Consider the following 21,195-nt stretch of genomic DNA (forward strand, 5'->3'; position numbering starts at 1 on the left):
CTGAGTCAGAAGTGGAGAGAATGACTTGAAGCCAAGTGCTAGAGCCACTGGAGAAAGTGGGAGGATGATCTGAAGATTGACAATGAGGTCAGGGTGTTATAATGAAATTACACAAATTTGAAAGAAGAAATGATATTGGGGAATAGCAGGAGAAGAAAATACACTAAAGTCCAATAAATACTGTTTAAACACCTACTGTGTGCAAGTTATTGGCCTAAACTCTGAGGATTCAAAGACAGAAAGGAAAAACAGTCCCTCACCTCAAAGAATGAGCTATGAATAGATACACTAATGTGAGGAACTCAAAGATGGAGAGCCAGAAGACACATCAAAGGCTACCATTCCCAAATCAGGCTTGCAATCTGAGCACCATCCTCATCTCCCTCAACCAGAACCTTGGACTCTGGCTCTAAACTCACTCTGACCTCTGATCTGGAAGCTTTCATCTCACTTTGCCTAGCACCAGGTCTCCACATCACTTCACAGATAAATCATAGCCTTCCACCCCACTGGTTTCCACTTTCACTTTATGTATTATATCTCCCCCTTTCCCCTCCCATTACAACTAAGTGCTGTTTTGCAGTTGGATTTGTATCCCTAGTCCTTAGCACAGTGTCTGGCATGCAGTAAGTCCTTAATAGATGCTATAACTATCCGGCCACAGTCATAGGATGGTAGGTCTAGAGCTAGAGGGATCTCTGAGGATATCTAATCCAATTCCCTCATTGTATACATAACAAAAAGAAGAAGAAGCTAAGAGACACTAAGAGATTCGATCAAGGCCACAAGAATAAAGAGTCATGATTTAATGGAATTTATTATTCTCTTTAAACTCCACACCCAGAGAAATCATGTCATGTCAGTTCTTAAGGGAGCCTACCCATTTCTGAATCTGCCAATATCAGTTCCTAGAATGGCACAATGGTCATTTGTAGAACAGGAGCACAGCAGCCTCTGTTATCTCCCGACTGCTGCTACAACCATCATGACCTCCATAGCCATCCCAGTCAAAGGCAGAGAAATCCCCACTCTGCCTGGGATCACCTTCGGGGAAGAATCCTCCTCCACCAATGCAGTGCTGCAAAGGGGAAAGACAGCACTGAAAGAACCATGGGATTACTATATTAACTAAGAGAATTTTACTTAAGGGAAGGAAATACATGGAATCCCTTTGTCTCATAGATATGTTATGGAACTTACAAAATGATCCTCAGTCTCCTGAGCATGCTAGCTGTCCCCATGCCTGTACTATCCATGCCTGTCCTCCTTGATTATATATAATGATGACCCTCAAGACCTAGTTCAAATGCTACCACTGATGGGAAGACTTTCCCAACAATCCAGACCTTGGTGATTCTTGCAGTTAGTACGAGTTACCCGTATAGCTAGTCGTTTTAATGACTCTCCCAGACACAGGAGAAAGCCCTAGGATCATGGAATTATAAAACTTGGTTAAAATCTCACTCTATTCCTTATTGTCTCTGTGACCTTAATTAAGCCAATTTCCTCTTTCTGGGCCTCAATTTCCTTCTCTGTAGAATGACTTGTATTAGACATCCTATTTGGTGTTTAAGTTCAGAATATAAATGAAATGAAATGAAATGAAAATTATTTTTTTAAATGAGTACCTTATACTAGGTTAATGTCAAAACTAAAAATTAGCATGTTCTCCCTTGCATTATTACTATTTTCCCAAGATTACATGCACTTTCTAAACAAAAACAACCTATTCTCTTTCTATAGCATAGTACTTTGCCCACAAACAATAGCAGCAGTTTGGACAAAAGGCTGGCATTGGGGTGAGAGGTTCAGGTCCTGCCTCTGGCACTTACTTGATGTGTTAAACTGTTCAGATGATTTATACTCAGAGTATTCCCAGGTAATACTTTCAGATTTTAAATTACAAACAGGTATCTGAGTCAGGAAAGGTTATTTTTATACTAGGAATTCCCACAAAGATGAAATCAAAAGTTTGGACAACAAATTTAAAAGACTTTGAACAAAACTGATATAAAATGTAAATCAGGAGTTAATTTTTAGATGAAGTATGCAGAAAAATTTTCAGTGAAGCTTTATTTCCATCATCTGCCCAGTTTAAAAGAAAACTTGGCCATAGAAGTATGCAATCTTCAAATTGGATGCATTTCAAAGGAAAATGAAAATTCCTGAAAGCATTAGTCTCTTCAGTAGTTCTCATCCTGTGCCTGGCCACATTAAGCTCACACTTATGCTCTGTCTATATACTCTGCTGTACATGTATGTATGTATACTCTGCTTCTTGTGTGTCCCAAAACCTGGAGCCATGGGTAGTTTGCAGATTCCCAGAAAGATACATTGTCAAGTCAGAAGTCATAGTTCTCAATTGTGATTCAGTATCACCAAGGTTTGTGCCCCAGTGTTAGAGCCCACTGAAATCTGGAAGGGGACCTGGCATCTCTTTCCTTCTTCCAAACTCAGGTGCAGGTGGTTGTCTCAACTTCATGTTTGAAGATTACATTGTGAAATTTTGACATCCTATTACCACTCTGATTGAGAAGTGGAAATTAATTGTGTGAAGAGAAGGTAAAAGTCATGGAGTTGGATGGAGGAAGACATTTGCCAGGATAGAGGATTTACATTCTTAGAATGAAACTTTTAGGGGGAAGGCAGGAGGAAGCAGAAAATATAGGAGTTGAAAGGGAGCTTAAAGGTCCCAGAATTCTTGTTCCCATTTAATGCTGAAAATATATTCATAATCCTCCTGATAATGGGTAGACCTGTTGATATACCTTGAGTGATGAGTGCTTCCTACTAAATGATGCAATCCACTGCAGTGGAAGGTACTGGTCCTTTCTTATAGGGACACTGTCTCTAAAAGGTCAAAAATGGGCATTTCTGTTAGAAAAGCAGGACCCAAAGGGGATAGGGCAGGAAGTGACTTATATGAATGTGGTGAGAGGATGTCTTTGAAAACAACTTAAAGGGCAAGAACACAGTGATATAAAGAGGACTGCAGTGCAATGTTTGTCAGCAATTAATCTGAATATGGCTTATTCTAGGAGTTTTCTTTTTATTTCTAGAAAACAACAGCAAAAAACTATTCTGAATGAGTGAATGATAATTATCTGTTTCATGCTTGATAGAAACGTGGGTTTTGACTTGTTTAACCATTAGGAAGATACAAACCATTTCATGCTAGGAAGCACATTGCTGTGAAGTAGGATAAGCAAGGAATAAAAAACCTAAATAAATGCTAACTTTCAAAACAGTCAGTCAGAAGAAAGGAGTCCAAAGACGACGGTAAGTGGGGAAGAGATTGAGACAAAAGAGAAATACAACTAAACTGAGAGCTAAAAAAATAACTTGGAGCCTACACTGCAGATGTAAGGATGGGATGGGGTGAGGGGTGTGGTAGAGTGGGGAACACATTCCTTGATTCTGGGAACTGATTGAAGAGAAACTATTGCTGAGAGCTGATTGGAGGAAAAGTCAATCCATACTGATTGGTAATGAACTACCTGTTCTTGTCTGCCTTGTTCTTTAGCACCATTTGCAGCTTGAGAGAGTGGAAACTTTTTATTTAAAGACTGTCTCATCTAAATTATCCTCTCTGACTTCTCTAGTTGGAGAGGGGATAATTAGCCCAGAAAGCGTGATTGCATAGCTCTGTATTGCTATGTTGAATACAGAGGTTTATTGGGTTGAAGGGAATTGCTTGTCACAAAAAGAGTGGAATGCTGCTGGTTCACTAAGAGTGCTTCACAGTCTTTCCATAGTCCAGGAGTGGTATAGAAGGGATTTCATGAAACAGGACAGTGGAGAGGCCCCAAAGAGGAGGGGTCTCACCCAGCAGGTAACACACAGAGCAACCTCTCCCCTGAAGAGATCAAAGGCATCAAAACCTGTGTCCAGAGCTATGACTTCTCCCAGGAACATGGATTTACTTCCCTACTTACCTCTCACTGCTATCTTTCTGAAGTTTATGCTTACTCTCCTCTCTCCTACCTGTTCCCCACACACAGACACACAGACACACACACACATACACACAGACACACACACACACACACACACACACACTTCCTAGCTCTCTGATTCTGCATAGGTCTCTACAACTCTCTCAGTCTCAGTTTCCTCATCAGTAAAGAGGGAATGCCACCTACTATACAGGGTCGTCCTGAAGGTTAAATGCGACAATATGTACAAAGCACTTTGTAAATCTTAAAACATCGTATACATGTAAGCTTGTACTATGGTTGGTATCATGAATTGCATAGGCTCAAACGTTTTTCTCTGTATTTCTCCCTTTGTGTGTTTCTGTCTGTTTCACTGTGACTCTCTCTTCAATGGACTGAAAAGAGGGAGAGTTGGTGTATGGCTCTAATTTGACCCCACTAGGTTCAGAGATTCCCCAATTGCTGCTCTCCAACCCTCTGATGGTCCCAGGACTCACATGTTCATTGTTGCATACAGTGACTCGCACTCCAGCACACAGGGCATTGACTGCTCTTTCATTATTATATACCCGGAACTGGACAAAGCCTCCAACAACTTCGTCTGGTAAGACACAAAAGAATTTGGATGATCATTGTGAAAGACAAAAATTCAGAGATCAGTTTCAGAGCAGCAGGCCTGGAATTCCCTCAGTGGTGTACCTTCAAACCCAGACTGTGGCTTAACACTATAATGTTTTAGAACAAGCTAATCTGGGAGCAGCGACTCATGCATTACAACCACAGACACGGACAGATGGGACTAAGAATAGTCAAAGATATCACAAGAGATTGCAAGTGGGCCTCAGTGACATCCACTTACTTGTCTGAGGAATGAAGGAAAATGATGATGTTCCTTTTATGGGCATGTCACCATTACAGTGCAAAGCTCACAGGGATGAGGATAGGAGGTAATATTATTTTGGGTAGCTCAGACAAAAAATACTCACTCTGGCTCAATGGAGAGTAATACTTGGCAGTTTTTTCTGCATCCCCAAAGTCATAGATGACAGGCACGGCTGGTCCATTGTCTGTCCAACACTTACCAGTCCCGTACTTCACTGGATACTTCTTCAGGAGACATAAAGCAACATCATGAGAACAGGTGTTGGGGATACTGTTGAGCCCATTTCCCATGCTAGTTACTCATATGGTGCCCACAACTCAGTTTACCTGATAAAGGCCAAACAGGTTCCCTCCTTCATGACTGAAGAAGTGAATGTATGTACGATATCTAAGCAGGGAGCTATTCCGCCATTGCTGCAGGGGAGACTTGTTGGGCACATGCCAGATGGCCAGGTCCTGGGCTTGGATGTCATAGTAACCTGGGTTCTAGAGGACAATAGACAACTTAGCCCAATGGTGTCATAAGTACAATTTCACAAAAATAGACTGAGGCATATTCTCTTTCAGCAAGATAACATTTTATTACAAATAGGGATGCTGCTGGTTGTCCTTCATTCTCAAAGAGGACCAAGATGACATCACCATGCTAGAGTCAAGTTACAATATGTCTGACTGTGGTTGATCAGACCAATATGAGCTCAGAATGTTCTACCACAACTCAGGCACAAATACTCCACTTGAATTCCAGGGGTGGATTCTCTAAATTTCTGTATCTCACATTTTCTTTTAAGGTACTTCAATTCCTGCTTTGCTCATATGGCACAGCAACTTCTATGATGAGGGCACACCATACAGGGTGGTCCCATGCCAGAGTATCTCATGTCATACATTCAATTTCAAAGAAACTAAGAGACCTTGAGAGTGTCCTTGTATTACTTCTCCTGACCACCATGTGAACACTTACCCTGGGTGAGTTGTCCATAAATAAAAATAGGGAGGCTACCTGCCAATAGAATGGGTAAATAGATTTTTCTCTGCTGACCAAACTTAACTCATTTTTATAGGGTTACAGTAAATAAGAGTAAAGATTGGGTGATGAGATAGGGGGGAGGGTAATATGACTGGTTACATAGCTGAACCATGGCGGGACAATACGATTGGTTAGAAGTTGGGAGTAGGAGCTATCAACAACGCCCTCCTTTCCTCCTGTGACTAAGAAGTATTTGGTTAAGTCAACCTGCAAGGTTCAATGGTAGTAGACCAGAGTTTTTTGGAAAGCAAACCAGACATCCTTGAAGGATAGCTTGGTGTTGTAAAGATTCTATATGAGACTTTCTGGGTCCACTCACATCTCCCAAGGACAGCAGAATTCCTTGAGGGAAGAACAAAATAGTCATTAGCAGGAGAACTGGATGTCTAAACTTAATTCATCACAGAACAGCTGAACTTCTGCAGTAAGTTCAGAAGCAAAGAACCAGGACTTGAGGCAGTAAGAGGATAAAATAAATTAACAGTAAATACCATCAATAAAAATGGTAATAAATTTCATCTTCTCAACAGCCTTCTGGGAAGACACATTAAGACCAGAACTGAAACTAAAGCTCCTTATTTATTATTAGCCTGTGAGCGTTGGAGTCACACTGATCACATGTGTGGCAAAGCTTACAAAACACAGAATTTGGAAGATAGGATAGACCTCAACAGTCAACTTGTCTAATGGGTACACAGAAAAATCAGTATTTAACATACATGCAAGGTAGTGTCTAGATTGGTGACTTTCAATGAAGGGGAACTCACCAATGATCAAGGCAGCCCACTCCACTTGTGAATAATTCCAATTTTTAGGAAGCTCTTATTTTTCTGACATCAAGTTAAAAGTGACCACTTTTCGGGTTACACCTACTGTTCCTGTTTCTAGCTACTGGAATCAAACCAAACACATCAAATCTCTCTTCAAGTACATAATTAGTTAAGACCTATCAAGGGAAACTCCTGCCACAAAAAATCAAAGGACCATAACCTCCAGGCGATAAGAACTCAGGAAATATCTGGAGGTAATTCACATTCATTCAAAGCAGAAATATTTGACAGTCAGAGAGGGTCTAGGAGGCACTCTGGGCATACCTTGTAGTCATCAATGGTAGCAACTTCTGCAAATCCAAAGGTGGCATAATTGGCCCAATTCCCATCACCTTCAGGGTAGTCTGCTCTGTTCCCCTGCTGGCTGGACCAACGATCCCCCTGGGTGCACTTCCCTGCCAAGTGATTCTCATGCACACTGGCCACCAGGGTCCAGCCACCTCCTCCAGACCTCATGTCACAAAAGGTCTGGTAGATGTTCCCATTCCCAGTCTGAAGGAAGTATAGGCCATCTGCAGAGGAAAAACCACAGAAGGTTCACTCACTGACAATACATGAGTAATCTTAGAGATATAAAAACACCTGAAAACCAGAGGAATCTCCTTCTAGGATTCACCCAGACTTGTTCTTGGGATATTCTTTCCTAGAGAAACTCATTTTTTCCTGAATCTGGGAGAATATTTCTGAGCTGAGGCTGGAGGAGGGCATAGAAACAAGAGTTCCAACTAGAAATCTCTTATTGAAGACTATGTTCAGCCTCATGACAGCTCCCATTTGTACAGGATATAAGGCTTTGCAAATAACTTTCCTAAACACTACTCAGTGCGATGGAGAATGCATATATTGTTATTCTCCTTCTACAGACTTTGAACCTAAGGTTCAGGGAAATTCCTGCTTATTAGAATCACACAGCTGATTAGCATCAGGACAAAGCTCTGAAATTACATTAATTGGTTCTAAGTCCAGAATTCTTTCCACTATGTCACACGTTCTCCCTTGCCCACTCCTACAGAAGTCAGAAAGGAATGGACTGAATAATACTAGTGATTTGCAGGCCTGAACCAACACTTCAGGCCTAGTAAATGTGAAGTTCTGCACCACAGAGCTTTTAACACTCGACTTGAGAGGCAGAGCTCCATGAGGCATACTGACTGACTCCATAGTTTTTCTTCCATTTGGGATCACAGACTTTTGAAGCTTCTCATCTCTTAACTTTACTCAGAGGACCCTAACCTGAAAGGCTCTCTCCTGGAACGAGACTGCTGGGTGGAGAACAGGGCAGAGAAGAACTGGTGCCGCTCTGTAATGGTCATTGAAATGGGGAGACTTTTCCCATACATTAATAGACCAACGTGACCTGCTTGGGTCACAGACAAGTCTGAGTCATGTGAGACAGTCGTGGGAAGAGTCTGCTGAAAGGCTGAAACAGGAAAGGATTCATCAGAGCTGAGAGGAAGTTAGTCAGAGAGCAATCAGAGCTGGGAAGGACACAGGCAAGCAGGCTGCTCCTTGTGAGTGAGAGAAGAGCATTTTGTTTAAGGGAGCTGGTTTGTGGGAAGCCCAACAGAGGGAAGGCTTGGGGATGGGTTACCCTGTGCTTTCTTATTGTGTATAGATTTCTTGGTTACTATGATGGATTTGGCTTTCTGGTGTTTGAATAAATGTTTTGAGTCTGTCCTCTACATGGAGAGTGTGTTGTATTTCTCCATTCAGAATTGTGCCAGCATATCCATGACTGCCTTATGTGCTGTGAATATTGCATTGGCCCTGTGCCCTTGGCTCCAATCTCCAATCTAGAGCAACCAAAGGGCAGCTAAGTGACACAACGGAAAGAATGCTGGGATTGAATTCAAGAAGACACCTGTTCTGAGACACTTACTAGCTCTGTGAAGCTGGTCACATCACTTAACCCTCAGTTTCCTCATCTATAAAGTAAGCTGGAGAACAAAAATTGGAAATCACTCCAATATCTTTGCCAAGAAAACCCCGGAGAAGAACACAAAGTGCTAGACATGACACAAACTACTCAATATCAACAATGAGAATAAGCAAGAAAGAGAGCACAAATGGATAGGTGATTGTGGGAAGAAATAAAATGAAAAAGCAACATGAGGATCAAGCAGTTTCTGGCATCACTGGCTTCAATCTGCTGAAGCTTTTCTAGTGCTTGCCTCTCAGGGAAACAAATGGCTGTCATAGTTTTACTGAGACGGGCTAAAATATAGCTCAGGTTGCACTATTGAGGAGGTATTCACCTGGAGACCATCCTGACCTGTCTTCACTCACCATCAGACTCTGGATATTTTTGTTTGATTTCCTTGAAGCTTCGAGGGATGAATCCAGGGGAAGAAGCACGGGTCTCTTCTAAGGTCAGAGGGAGACCTGAGTCTCAAAAACATGCAATCAATGCTTTTACTTTCTTGTTACAAATTGTGCAAGTTCCCACCACACAAGAAGGTACAGGTTTCATTTGCACTTCTTGAAGAGGTCAGGGATCACCATCATTTCTAACTCATTTAGTATGGCATCCAGCCCCGTGAAGCTTTAAGAAATATCAGGTAGTGAGAAAAGCCAAATTCTTCTCCTACAACATAGGTCACATACAACACTGGGCATACTTTTGGACTGGTACCTCAACTTCCTCCCACCCCATCTTATCCCAGGACTCAAAATTTATCTGTCTCAAATCTAATATAGGCAATGAGGACTGTGCTGTTAAGAAACCCCTGCCATCACCATCAGGACAGTTCCAGGTCCTTGCCTCTCTAATGATTTCAATAAACCCACCTTGGAGGAAGGAGGAAAATTTACAAGCAGAAAATTTAACTTACCAGCACTGCCCTCTTTGGTCACCAACATCAGAAACCATGATGTACAAAGCCAGATCATTTTCTTTCTAAATACAATTATTTATCACTACAAAGAGAGGCCATAGACCATTATCTCCCATGTCCCAAACTACTTCTTAGACTCTGACTCCAGTGTAGCAAGTCCTGAGCATGTAAGGCCCTTGGTCTCCGATACAGGTCCTTACAACACGTATGCTGATAAATGCTTAACGAGTTCTCAGGGAATATATGTTGGTGTGTCTATATGTGTATGTATGAATACACATACTGAAAATTATGTCTGGAATACATAATATAATGTTCATATTACATATGCCAGACATGCTTTTAAGTTTAGTCTGCCTTATTCACTTTTTCTCTAACGCTTTTACAAGTCTACACAATCAACAAAACACTAAATCAATCTCTGATTTTTGGTGTTTGCAGATTTCCAAGGAATAAATGCACAGACTGAAGATTTACCAACTGAAGTTACTGTAAGTGTCTAGAGCATCTCCCTGCCTGGACCCTCTGCCTCAGACTCTCTTTCACCCTGGAGGTAAGCCAGACCTGAACCCTAGGCCTTCACCATCCGTGTCCTTCCAGTACCTGAGCCCAGATACCTCCTCCCTTCTTAGCTAGTTACCTCCTCACAGCTTCAGAGAGAGAAGTGTTTTCTGCTTTTGCCTCTTCTGAGTGAGGTTTAGCCTTTGTTGGGTGTGGAAAAACTGAGCCTTTTTATGGGGCTCTGCCCCAAACTGTGCTGCTTCCTCACCACTTGGAAACTTGTCAATGAAGAGAGTTGACTCTGGGCTTCGCAGACATAAGTCTGTCCAGCATGTCTAATCCCTATTGGCAGGCATCTGTCCCAAAGCTCCACTCTTGGGGAACTAGTATGGTCTTGTGGGGGAAGCCAAAAACTGTCTGCCCTCAGGGTTTTGTTTCATGTTAAGTAGCATATGGTAGGTAGAGGAGGCAGTAGGTAAAGACAGAAGATTCAAAGGATTTTCATAGGATCAAACCTATTAGAACTCAGGACGCAACAGAATGAAGTCTTTATCAAAGAAACTTTTTAATTGTCTCTGAGTTTCTTGATTTCCTTTCAGTTATGGCTACACTTATTTTCTTTGTTTAAAAACTCTTTCATTTCACATAATCAAAATTATCCATTTTACTTTCATGATCCACTCTATCTCTTGGTTGGTCATTAACTCTTCCCTTATTTTCCACGGATCTAACAGGTATATTTTTTGTGTGCTCTCCTAATTAACTTATGATATGACCTGTTATGTTTGAATCATTGATCCATTTTGAGAAATTGCATATTAAAGACATATGTAATTTTGGTATATAATGTGAGACGCTGCTCTGTTCTAGTTTTTGCCAAAGTACTTTCCAGTTTTCACAGCAATTTTTGACAATACTAAGATTTTGCCCCTTCCCCCAACTTGAATCTTTGGGTTTCTCAAGCACTAGATGACTATGAATATTTACTCCTGTATATTGCATACCTAACTGTTTTGATGATCATCGCTTTGTAATGTAATTTGAAATCTTGTCCTGCTGGGCTCCCTTCCTTCACATTTTTTCTTCCTTGATTCCCTTCAATCAATATTCTTGACTTTTTATTCCTCCAAGTGAATTTTACTTTTATTGCTAGCTCCATAAAAAATTATTTTGTGGAAAGGAGCCCATGAAGTGCTACTAATAATCAACACGGCTCCTCCAGTGGCAGAGAAGCCCACCTGGATACCTGGAGCACATGGCAAGCCACCACTGGGATCCTAATGGAAGTGCCCTGAACACTGAGGAAAGGCAAAAGGGACCATCTCAAGGATGGACCCCTCTGCTACCTTGAGCAACTGAACCTCAGGGATGCAGACACAGAGTCACCCATCCTTGCATATCTTTTTCTGTAGCAACATTTGTGATTGTTTAACAGTGGCAGGATTTATATTTGGATGGTGTCTAAAATCCTGTATTGAAAATAATGGCTAAAAGGTTGTTTAAAGGATTCAAACACGATCTGGAAGATAAACTAATTTTAGCTGTTTACAGTTTCGTTTGTGTTAAGTACAGGTGATGTAGTAGATAGAGTGCTGATCCTGGAATCCTGAAGACTCATCTTCCTGAGTTCCAATCTGGCCTCAGACATTTACTAGCTGTGTAGCCCTAGGCAAGTCACTTAACCTGTTTGCCTAAGTTTCCTCTTCTTCAAAAAGAGCTGGAGGAGGAAATGGCAAACTACTTCAGGATCTTTGCCAAGAAAACCCTGAATGGGGGGTTCATGAAGTCTTGGATGTGAATGAAAATGACATAACAACAATAATGTTTTTGGTTATTACAGAAAATTAGGATTTTATATTGGTCTTTTAAACTAATAAATATGGAACTCTATGTGGGAATAATTATACTATTGATCCTTTTCCTTGAAAGCTTAAATTCCTAGAAATAAATATGTAAATTCATATTTCCCTCCAATTATGCTGATCAAAATATCACTCTTGGGAAGGTTCTGAGCACTTAAACTGCACCCGATTCATTTAGAACTATTTCTTGAGGTCAGTTGCACAGGATCATTTTCTTGTTTTCTATTTGCTCATAAGTTCCATAATATTACTCTGAATAATGCCAGTTCCAAAGCTTGGGGTCTAAAAGTTTCTCAACATTCTGTAACTGAATGAACTCATTTCAGATGGCTATTATATTATCATAAAACCAAACTTAACTCCAATGAAATTAATAATACTGAAACCTTCCATCCCCTTCCTGTTCCAAAGCTCTTACCTGTTAAATTGAGTCAGAGTTGGAGGGAAAGATAATAAAAATAATATATAATGAATAAATAATACATAAAGATAACAAAGGCAGTTCTTTCAACAAGTTTCCTGCCAAAACTATTACCCACCCTGATAATTCAAACAATTCCGATATGGCACCTGTTGCTTTATTCACGTCATGGCAAGAGCCCATTCTCGTTGTAGTGGCTCCGGCCATAAATAAGTGGACCTTTGCTTTAGAATGCCTCTCAGGGTAATATATCTAGATGTAATTCTTCCTGTAGGACCTGGGCAAAAGAATTGTGGAACTCTTCAGAGAGGGGCTCAAATTATCTCCTCTTGTGTTGAGACACATCTTTTAGATATTATTTTGGGGGACATGGGGACTGGAAGGGGTATTGCGAATTCTTATGATATTGAGACTTTGAGTAAAGAATTAAATGCCCTATAAACAGATTTTACATGCCTACAACAAAATTGGTATCATAATATAGTGTTGCAAATGAAGTATTCGCTAACGTTATTTGAAGTACACCAACCAATAGAATTTGACTAAATGAAATATTTTAAAAATATTACTACCCAAAGTAGCTTGTCTTGCATAATGCATGAGCAAAGGACCAATCAGAAAAGTGATAAGATAGAATTTCACTCTCAGTTGACCACTTGTAGCTGTCTGGAATCCAGGTCTCCAACTTTCTGGAATTCCTAAACTGGTATAGAAAGACAACCCAGAAAAAATCCAAAACCAGGGATATTTGGACTTTACATGTTGAAAGTGCTACTAACCACACCTTAACACCAGCTATCCTGATTTTACGGTGGAAATTCCATGTTTTGCCAATTCATGTTAACAAAACTAGATGGGTTCCAAATGTTTTAGGAGCTGGAGAGGACGACAAAGTGCTAGACTCTTCTGAATGTGACTGATAGCCACAGGGCTTTATGTGTCCTCAAAACCAGTCTCTGGTAGAATTATGTTTTTTAGATTTCTTTCAATTTCTCTTTTACCCTTGAGTTCTAGAAGTTTCACTTAATAAATTCCTGACAGATGATGTCTAGGCTCTTTGTTTTATCATGGCTTTCAAGCAATCCAATAATTTTTAAATTTTCTCTCCGGGATCTACTAGACCAATTTGTATTTTTCTTGGAGGCTTTGGATGTAGAAGCTTTGACATTGTTCTCTTTCTCTGAGCTTGTGCTTTGATCTTTATTGTCAAAATAGTAACTTTCCACAGTCAAAGTGGGTGTTTTATGGATTGTTTGCTCACATTCCCAGTCTATTACAGGACTTCTTAATCTTTGTTAAAGTAGGGTTGTATTTCCATGGTGGAGGGTGCACTGTCCCAAATTTTCAGGGATTTTGTGCAGCTGTTTTCATAGATACCTCTAGGAACCCATAAATTCTCAGTTCTTTCAAGGTGGCATGACCTAATGAGAGGTATTTACTACTCTTTTGGCCTGTGTTCTGGTCTGTGATTGACCACAGGCACACTTTTCTGCTCTGGAATTCTGAGGAGGGTGCCCCCTCCACTGTGGCTACAAGCTCTGCTGAGCTAGTACTCCTCCTCTCACTGGGATTGCCACCCAGGACTGCAAACTGGATCCAAAGTAACAGAGTCCTGCCTTAATGCTAGCAAGAGACCCCTGTATTCATCTTATGGCCAGTTCTTCCATTCCCCTTACTATCTGTGGGCTGGGAACTCTGGAGACAGCCACTAGCCAATTCTGTCATACCCAAGACCTGTTCCTGGTTTGCTCTGTCCAGGGCTATGCTGGCACATCTTGTTCTAGATTGCACTCCACTCTCACTCAAGTGCAACAGACCTTTCCTGCTGACCTTCTAAATCATCATTGGCATCTGTGGGCTAAAAGATCTGAAAATCACCACTGCTGCCAGTGATTCAGCCAAGTCAGCACTGGTATGTCCTGTGCTTGACTGGGTTCCTCTCTCACCCCGTTGCAACACACATTTCCCGCCAACCTTCCAAGTTGCCTTGGGCTAGAAATTTATTTCACTCCATCGTTCTCTGGATTCTCCTGCTCTAGAATTTCTTAGTCATTTCAAAGATATTTGGAGGTGTTGGGGACAGAGCTCAGGCAAGTCTCTACCTTTACTCCACCATCTTGGCTATGCCCCGTCTATCATTTTCTTGTTGCTCATTTATGCCTGCATTGCTAAGTGTGGAATTTAATCCACAGTTTCAAGGCAATAATCCAGTGCTTATTAGCACAGTGCCTGACACATAGTAGGTGCTTAGTAAATGTTTATTGATTGATCTTTTAAAGCCCCTTATCTACTTTTTAAAAATTTAAGCTACTTTGTAGGTTCATAGAGCCATAGATTTAGAGATGGAAGGGATCTTTGGATTCGTCTATTCCAATCTCACCATCTTACAAATGATGAAACTAAGACACAAAAACATAAAGTAAGATGCCCAGAGAACACACAGGCAGTAAATGGAAGATCAAGGACTTGAACCCACTGCCTCTGACTCAAATCCCAGCAGTCTTTCCATTCTACCATGCAATCTCCTTTTTTTTAAAGAGATAGCATACTATATGGAAGAGAAAGCTAGCATAAGACTCAGTAAGATCTAGGTAGAAGTACTGCTTTGATAGACATTGGCTAGCATATGAGAGAAGTCACTTAGCCTCTCAGTACCTTGTCAACCTTACAAAACTGTAAGTTGAAGAGAAAATGCCTTAAGTGAAGGAGTTTCCTCACCTGGAGTTCTTTATACCACTGCTTAGTTGAAAGACATAATATCCTTCATTTTGTTTTTATTGAGTCATTTGCATTCATGTCTCACTCTTTGTGACCCTGTTTATGTTTTTCTTGGCAAACATATGGCAGAGGTTTGCCAATTCCTTCTCTAGCTCATTTCACAGATGATGAAACTGAGGCCAATAGGGTTAAGTGATTTTCCCAGGGTCACACAGCTGGTAAATGTCTGAAGCTAGATTTGAAAACTTGAAAAGATTCGCACTTTATCCACTGCACCACCTAGCTGCCCATAATATACTTCATAAACTCATTCAAATAGTCACACATAAACATATACCACATTTTAAATGTTGAGGATCCTAGAGAGGATATTTTAGAGCAATTATGCAAATTAATCAACCAGATGAAAATATTCACATTGTTTTGGGCTTCTGAAATCAAATTGTCCCACAAGACTGGTAGGTCATAAAAATTAGGAGGCAGAAATTATCTCAAGTTATCAAGATCACATGCATGAGCTGGAATGCATACATATAAGGCTGAATACAAATCTGCAGGTAGGCCATGCAAGAGGCTACGAAATTCCCCCTGAATCTCCCCAATTTTTGATCTTCATTGTCACAAGAGTAACTTTCCACAATCAAAGTGGGTGATCAAACAACTCTGGATTGTTCTCTTTAGCAAATATTCTTCCCCAACTGACATAATATTGATGTGAGTTCTTTTTCTTATCCTGAAGAAATTGTTTATGAGAACACCCAAGAGTCTCCTGTACAAGCAATCCTACAGTTTATCAATAACTCTAAAGCTTCTTATTTTCTGCTTTACAGCTCTATGGATCAGCACAAATCATTTTTCCTTGTAGTCAAACAAAAAAACTGAACCCTTCAAGAACAAGGAGAAACGTGATTTCAAGATAGGGTTCAGGTTAATAAGGATGGGAGTATTCTAATCAATTTCCCTGTAATTCTTTATATATATTTTTGTATATGGTATGAAGAGAGCTATTTCCTCTAATCTGTTTTAATGAAGACACATATGACTAAGTGTATATTAATTTCTGTGAAACCTTTGGCAAAAGTCTTGTTTCAAGTGCATGGCTGTGGACAAGGTGCTTATCATCACCTGGTGGCAATATATCTTACCTAGAGGAAGAATAAACAAGAAGAAGAATTGATAAATCTTTCAAATCCTCATCTCTCTCTCTGTCTCTTTCTCTCCCTCCCTCTCTCTGTCTGTCTGTCTATCTGTCTGTCTCTGTCTCTCTCTCTCACATACACACACACACACACACACACTTACAAATATGATAGAAACGTCACACCTTAACACTTTATGACAACCCTTCCCTTCCCAATGTATATGCATTCAGGTTTTTATATTCTAGGTTGTTGTTTGTTCTTAGTCTGTCCTTCCCTTCATGACTTCTTTTAGGAATTTTTTAGCAGAGATACTGGACTGGTTTCCCATTTCCTTCCCCATCTCATTTCACAAATGAAGAAACTGAGTCAAACAGGGTTAAGTGACTGGCCCAGGGTCACACAGCTAGTGTCTGAGGCCAGATTTGAGCTTAGTCTTCCTGACTCCAAGTACCTAAATCTCCACTGAATGACCCAGTTACCCTTTATAGTCTATGTAAATGTGCATTTGTAATGCTTGTCTTGTTACCAGGTCACTCATGTGGACACGTGTATTCACTTTAGCGAACTACACTTTTATAGTATAAGGGTTTTTCTTTCTCTTAAGGGGGCAAAGGGAAATCAGTAATAGGAAAGCCAAAAAAAAAAGAGCACCACTGAAACACTGCATTCTTTTTAATATAGAAAAAATGTGGAAGCAAGTTCATGAGGAAACATAGAAAAGAAAGACAATTTTGAAAGCAACATGTGGATTTTACTTTTCATCAAGGACAAAGTGATATAAAACACACAGTTTATATACAATTCTCTTTTTGTGTTCTGCTCTGTAAATGATAGTGCTCTTCTTTGGTTTAAGTTCACAATACAGAGGTTAATTTTTAAAAAGAAAATACAAGTCAAGAATAAGAAGAGTGAAAGTTCTTTAATAACACAGTCACTACTAGGGATATGGCTCAATTAGTACTCTGTAAATTATCTGACCTATTGAACCACTGAAAAATATGAACTACAATACTGGGTTAAGAGAAAATACCATGGAACCAATCTACAATTCTTCCACTGGAAGAAGAATTGATCACAAAAATAGAAGCCTTACTGAGCCAAGAGAGTCTGAGAAGAGGGCACTCTGTCCACTGAGACATCTAGCTGCCCCATCATCTCATTTACAGATACTGACAAAGATGGTTATTCTATAAAAAAGGAAAAGATTGCTCATTTGTGACTAACACGCAGACTAATTCCTGAGTTGTACACTACCTGTGCATAAGACAAGGGGTAGAAGCCATTATCACTTGGGGGTAAGGCAAGGACTAGATATCCCAGATTTCACAGGGCTTGCTCATGATTAAGACAAGATTAACTATCTCACTACACACAGATCTAATAGACCCAAGAGAATAATTTTCTCAAAAAAGGACCTTTGTCTTCCTACAGAAGTCTCAGGAGACCTGTGAGCTCACCATAAAACAGAGTAGAGTGATTAGGCATTTGACAGAGACAAGGCGAATTGTTTCATGCACATGTCAGAGGACTTGTGATTCAACAGCTGCAGGCTCTGAGGAACAGAAAGCTAAGAATCACGTATCAAGATGGTTACAAAAGCTAAGTGATGCTAATGGTGCTGACCTAATAACTGAGATTGTATTTATTGTATTTGGTGATACCTTTCAACACAAAGGACAAACACCATCTAAATTTGTGTTAGAGATAGATGACCAACTAATGAGGTACGTAAGAGGAGGAGGAGTACCCCAAAAGAGCAGTCATGACCAGACTGACTCACATAATGGAAGGGCTGTGGAGTAGGTTTGATGTAAGGGTCTACCAAAAGACTATTATAGCAATGAAACAATCATGGACTTAGGATAAGTTGATAGACCTCATGAAAGTGTTCAGACTTTGGGTGTGGGTGCATGAGATAGCTTACCCCATAAAAACCCAACTCTAAATACCTCAGAAAATGCTTGTCGTATGTGGGCCATGGAAATCAAACAGGTCTTCTAAAAGTCTGGAGATCCCAACAGACTGATGCAGGAACACCATCATCAAAATATAATCAGAAAGGCAGGATTACATTGTGTCACAATTAGATTTATATTGCTATAAATATCTATTTATATTGATAGTTTAAATAATTTAATTAGTTTTTATTGACAGGAGAATTCCAATATATATTCAATTGAGTTAAATGGTGGAAATGCCCATAGAAACAACAGGCAAACAGACAGCTTGTGCTTTTCTGCTACTAATTCTGATCAGACAGATAAGGCTTGCACCTTTTTAGTTTAATGAACTCATGACCTGTGGCAGTGGTCTTGAGTCATTCTCCTTCTGCTGCCTTAATGTGAGACCCTCCCACCAGTTTGGGGTCCTGATAAACAACATCCTCTTACCAGAGCTTCATCCTAGCTTGGAATGGATAAAGCACTCCAATAACTTTTCTAGCACATCCAGTTCTGATGAGGAATGCCTTCTCCTACATCTTTCACCAAACACCTGTTTTCAACCAAATCCTTTCTTAAGGTACACACTCTTGCCACTTGTATCCCAACTTTCACCATGTTTCCATTCCAACACTTCAGGTAAGATCTCTCTCTCTCTCTCTCTCTCTCTCTCTCTCTCTCTCTCTCTCTCTCTCTCTCTCTCTCTCTCTCTTTCTCTGTGTGTGTGTATGTGTGTGTGTGTGTGTGTCCGTGTCTGTCTCTCTGTCTCTGTCACTATCTGTTTCTCTGTCTCTCTCTATTTCTCTCTTGCTCTCTCTCTCTCTCTCTCTCTCTCTCGCTCCCTCCCTCTCTTTCTCTCTCTCTGTTTCTCTCCTCTCATTTCAGAAGAAAGAAACACTGAGAGAAGTTGTGTTCTTGTTGTTGTTGTGTTTGTCCTTCATTCTCAAAGAGGACCACGGCATCAAGATGATGACATGACTTGCAGTTGACTTTGCTTTGAGTGAGGGAGGGCTGTGCAAGGTCACCAACCTCACTTTCTTCTCCTGAGCCATTTGGGTCCACTGGCCTGATATTCATCAGGACAGTGGGAGATGGCCCAGGATACAATGTGAGAAGCATTAGCAGGAGTGGCTATCTCATCTTCACACCTGCATAGACCTCCATATGGTCACAAATGCATTACTACCTCTGTTTCTTCTCTTTTTGTTGTGTTTATTCTTCCTTAATCTTAGACAAATGAGTACTGGAAATGGAAGACAATGGATTATGACTTTATAAGATGTGAGTAGTCAGAAGTATCACCAGAGGTCATCATTTGGCCTGAGAGCAAGGGAGAGAGAGATTCATCTGTGCCAGCAGACACCTTTCTCAATATTCTCATCTCTAAACCAAGCTGATAGATTACATGTGAAGGATGAGATACACATTTTCAGATACAACTAATGTATGAGATTGTTTTGATTGACTTTATTTGTGATAAAGGAGGGCTATTATTTTAAAAGAGTTGGGGAGGGAGGAAGAAGAGTAGAAATAATGATATGGGGAAAAACAGAAATGAGAGAACGTAGCACAGAAGAAAACAGAAGGAAGGTCAGAAGAGGATACAGATGAAATAGGTCAAAATCAGAACTACCTTGGCAAATTGAGTAAATACTTGATCTTATGACAAAGAAGTCAAGACTAGGGAAGGAGGCAAAGGAAATAAGAACTGGGCAAATAGAGAGCATGAAACAGTAGCAGACATGGACCTACATGTTCAAAGTGAGGGTGAAATGTAAGTTTAATTTAACTGGGAAGATAAAAAGAGAGGAAATTGTACTACAAAGAAATGACAAAGTTCTTGAATTTGTAGAGAATGTGTTTGCTACTCCTAGTAAGGTGTAAGGTATGGCCATGGCAGCAAGTAGCTACATTAGGGTGCAGAAAGAAGTCGTTGGAGTTGAAGGAATCATAAAACCAGCGTATGACAAAGTTCTGGGACATAAATCCTAAAACCTCTGGAGAGGATGCAAATCATGAGTGTTACTGTTCACTCATTTCAGTCGTGTCTGACATCTCATGATCCTATCTGGAGTTTTCTTGGCAAAGGTACTAGAGTAGGTTGTCATTTCCTTCTGCAGCTTATTTTATAAATGAAGAAAATGAGGCAAACAGGGTACAGTGACTCGTCCAGGCTAACACAGCTGATAAGTGTCCTGAGGCTGGATTTGAACTCAAGTCTTCTTCACTCTAAGCCCAGCCTTCTATTCACTGCATCAGCTAATTGCTGAGTCATAAGTGGAGAGAATGACTTGAAGCCAAGTGCTAGACTCACTGGAGAAAGTGGGAGGATGACCTGAAGATTGACAATGAGGTCAGGATGTTATAATGAAATTACATAAATTTGAAAGAAGAAATTATATTGGGGAAGAGCAGGAGAAGAAACATAAAATAAAGTCCAATAAATATTGTTTAAACATCTGCTGAGTGCAAGTCATCGGCCTAAACTCTGAGGAGTCAAAGACAGAAAGGAAATCCAGTCTCTCACCTCAAAGAATGAGCTATGTATAGATACACTAATGTAAGGAACTCAAAGATGGAGAGCCAAAAGACACATCAAAGGCTACCATTCCCATATCAGGCTTGCAATCTGAGCACCATCCTCATCTCCCCCAACCAGAACCATGGACTCTAGCTCTAAACTCTCACTGAGTTCTGATCTAGAAGCTTTCATCTCACTTTGCCTAGCACCAGGTCTCCACATCACTTCCCAGAAAAAATCATAGCCTCCTACCCCACTGGTTTCCACTTTCACTTTATGTATTATACTTTCCCCTTTCCCCTCCCATTGCAACTGAGGGCTGTTTTGCAGCTGGCTTTGTATCCCCAGTCCTTAGCACAGTGTCTGGCATGCAGGAAGTCCTTAATAGATGCTGTAACTATCCAGCCACAGTCATAGGATCATAGGTCTAGAGCTAGAGGGATCTCTGAGGATATCTAATCCAATTCCCTTACTGTATACATAAAGAAAAGAAGACCCAGAGAAGTTAAGAGATTGGATCAAGGCCACAGGAATCAAGAGTCATGATTTAATTGAATTTATTATTCTCTTTAACTCCAT

At 40.4% G+C, this 21,195-nt stretch overlaps 1 protein-coding gene across 3 annotated transcripts; it reads right to left on the reverse strand.

Moving 5' to 3' along the window:
• Positions 1-798: 798 nt before the first annotated feature.
• Positions 799-16,155, reverse strand: LOC140529037 (intelectin-2-like). Of its 3 annotated transcripts, XM_072647432.1 has the most exons (8): positions 16,083-16,155; positions 9,509-9,573; positions 8,964-9,065; positions 6,942-7,189; positions 5,145-5,303; positions 4,922-5,042; positions 4,433-4,536; positions 799-1,078 (listed from the first exon to the last, which is right to left on the reverse strand). In XM_072647432.1, the coding sequence occupies exons 1-8, from the start codon at positions 16,133-16,135 to the stop codon at positions 926-928; spliced, it is 1,005 nt and encodes a 334-aa protein (XP_072503533.1). In that variant the 5' UTR covers positions 16,136-16,155; the 3' UTR covers positions 799-925. The 3 variants fall into 3 exon arrangements, with proteins under 3 accessions (XP_072503533.1, XP_072503535.1, XP_072503534.1); XM_072647434.1 differs by lacking the exon at positions 16,083-16,155 and having other exon boundaries at positions 8,964-9,059; positions 9,509-9,657; XM_072647433.1 differs by lacking the exon at positions 16,083-16,155 and having other exon boundaries at positions 9,509-9,657.
• Positions 16,156-21,195: the final 5,040 nt, after the last annotated feature.

Source organism: Notamacropus eugenii, chromosome 2 (assembly GCF_028372415.1).
Source record: "Notamacropus eugenii isolate mMacEug1 chromosome 2, mMacEug1.pri_v2, whole genome shotgun sequence".
Taxonomy (NCBI): Eukaryota; Metazoa; Chordata; class Mammalia; order Diprotodontia; family Macropodidae; genus Notamacropus; species Notamacropus eugenii.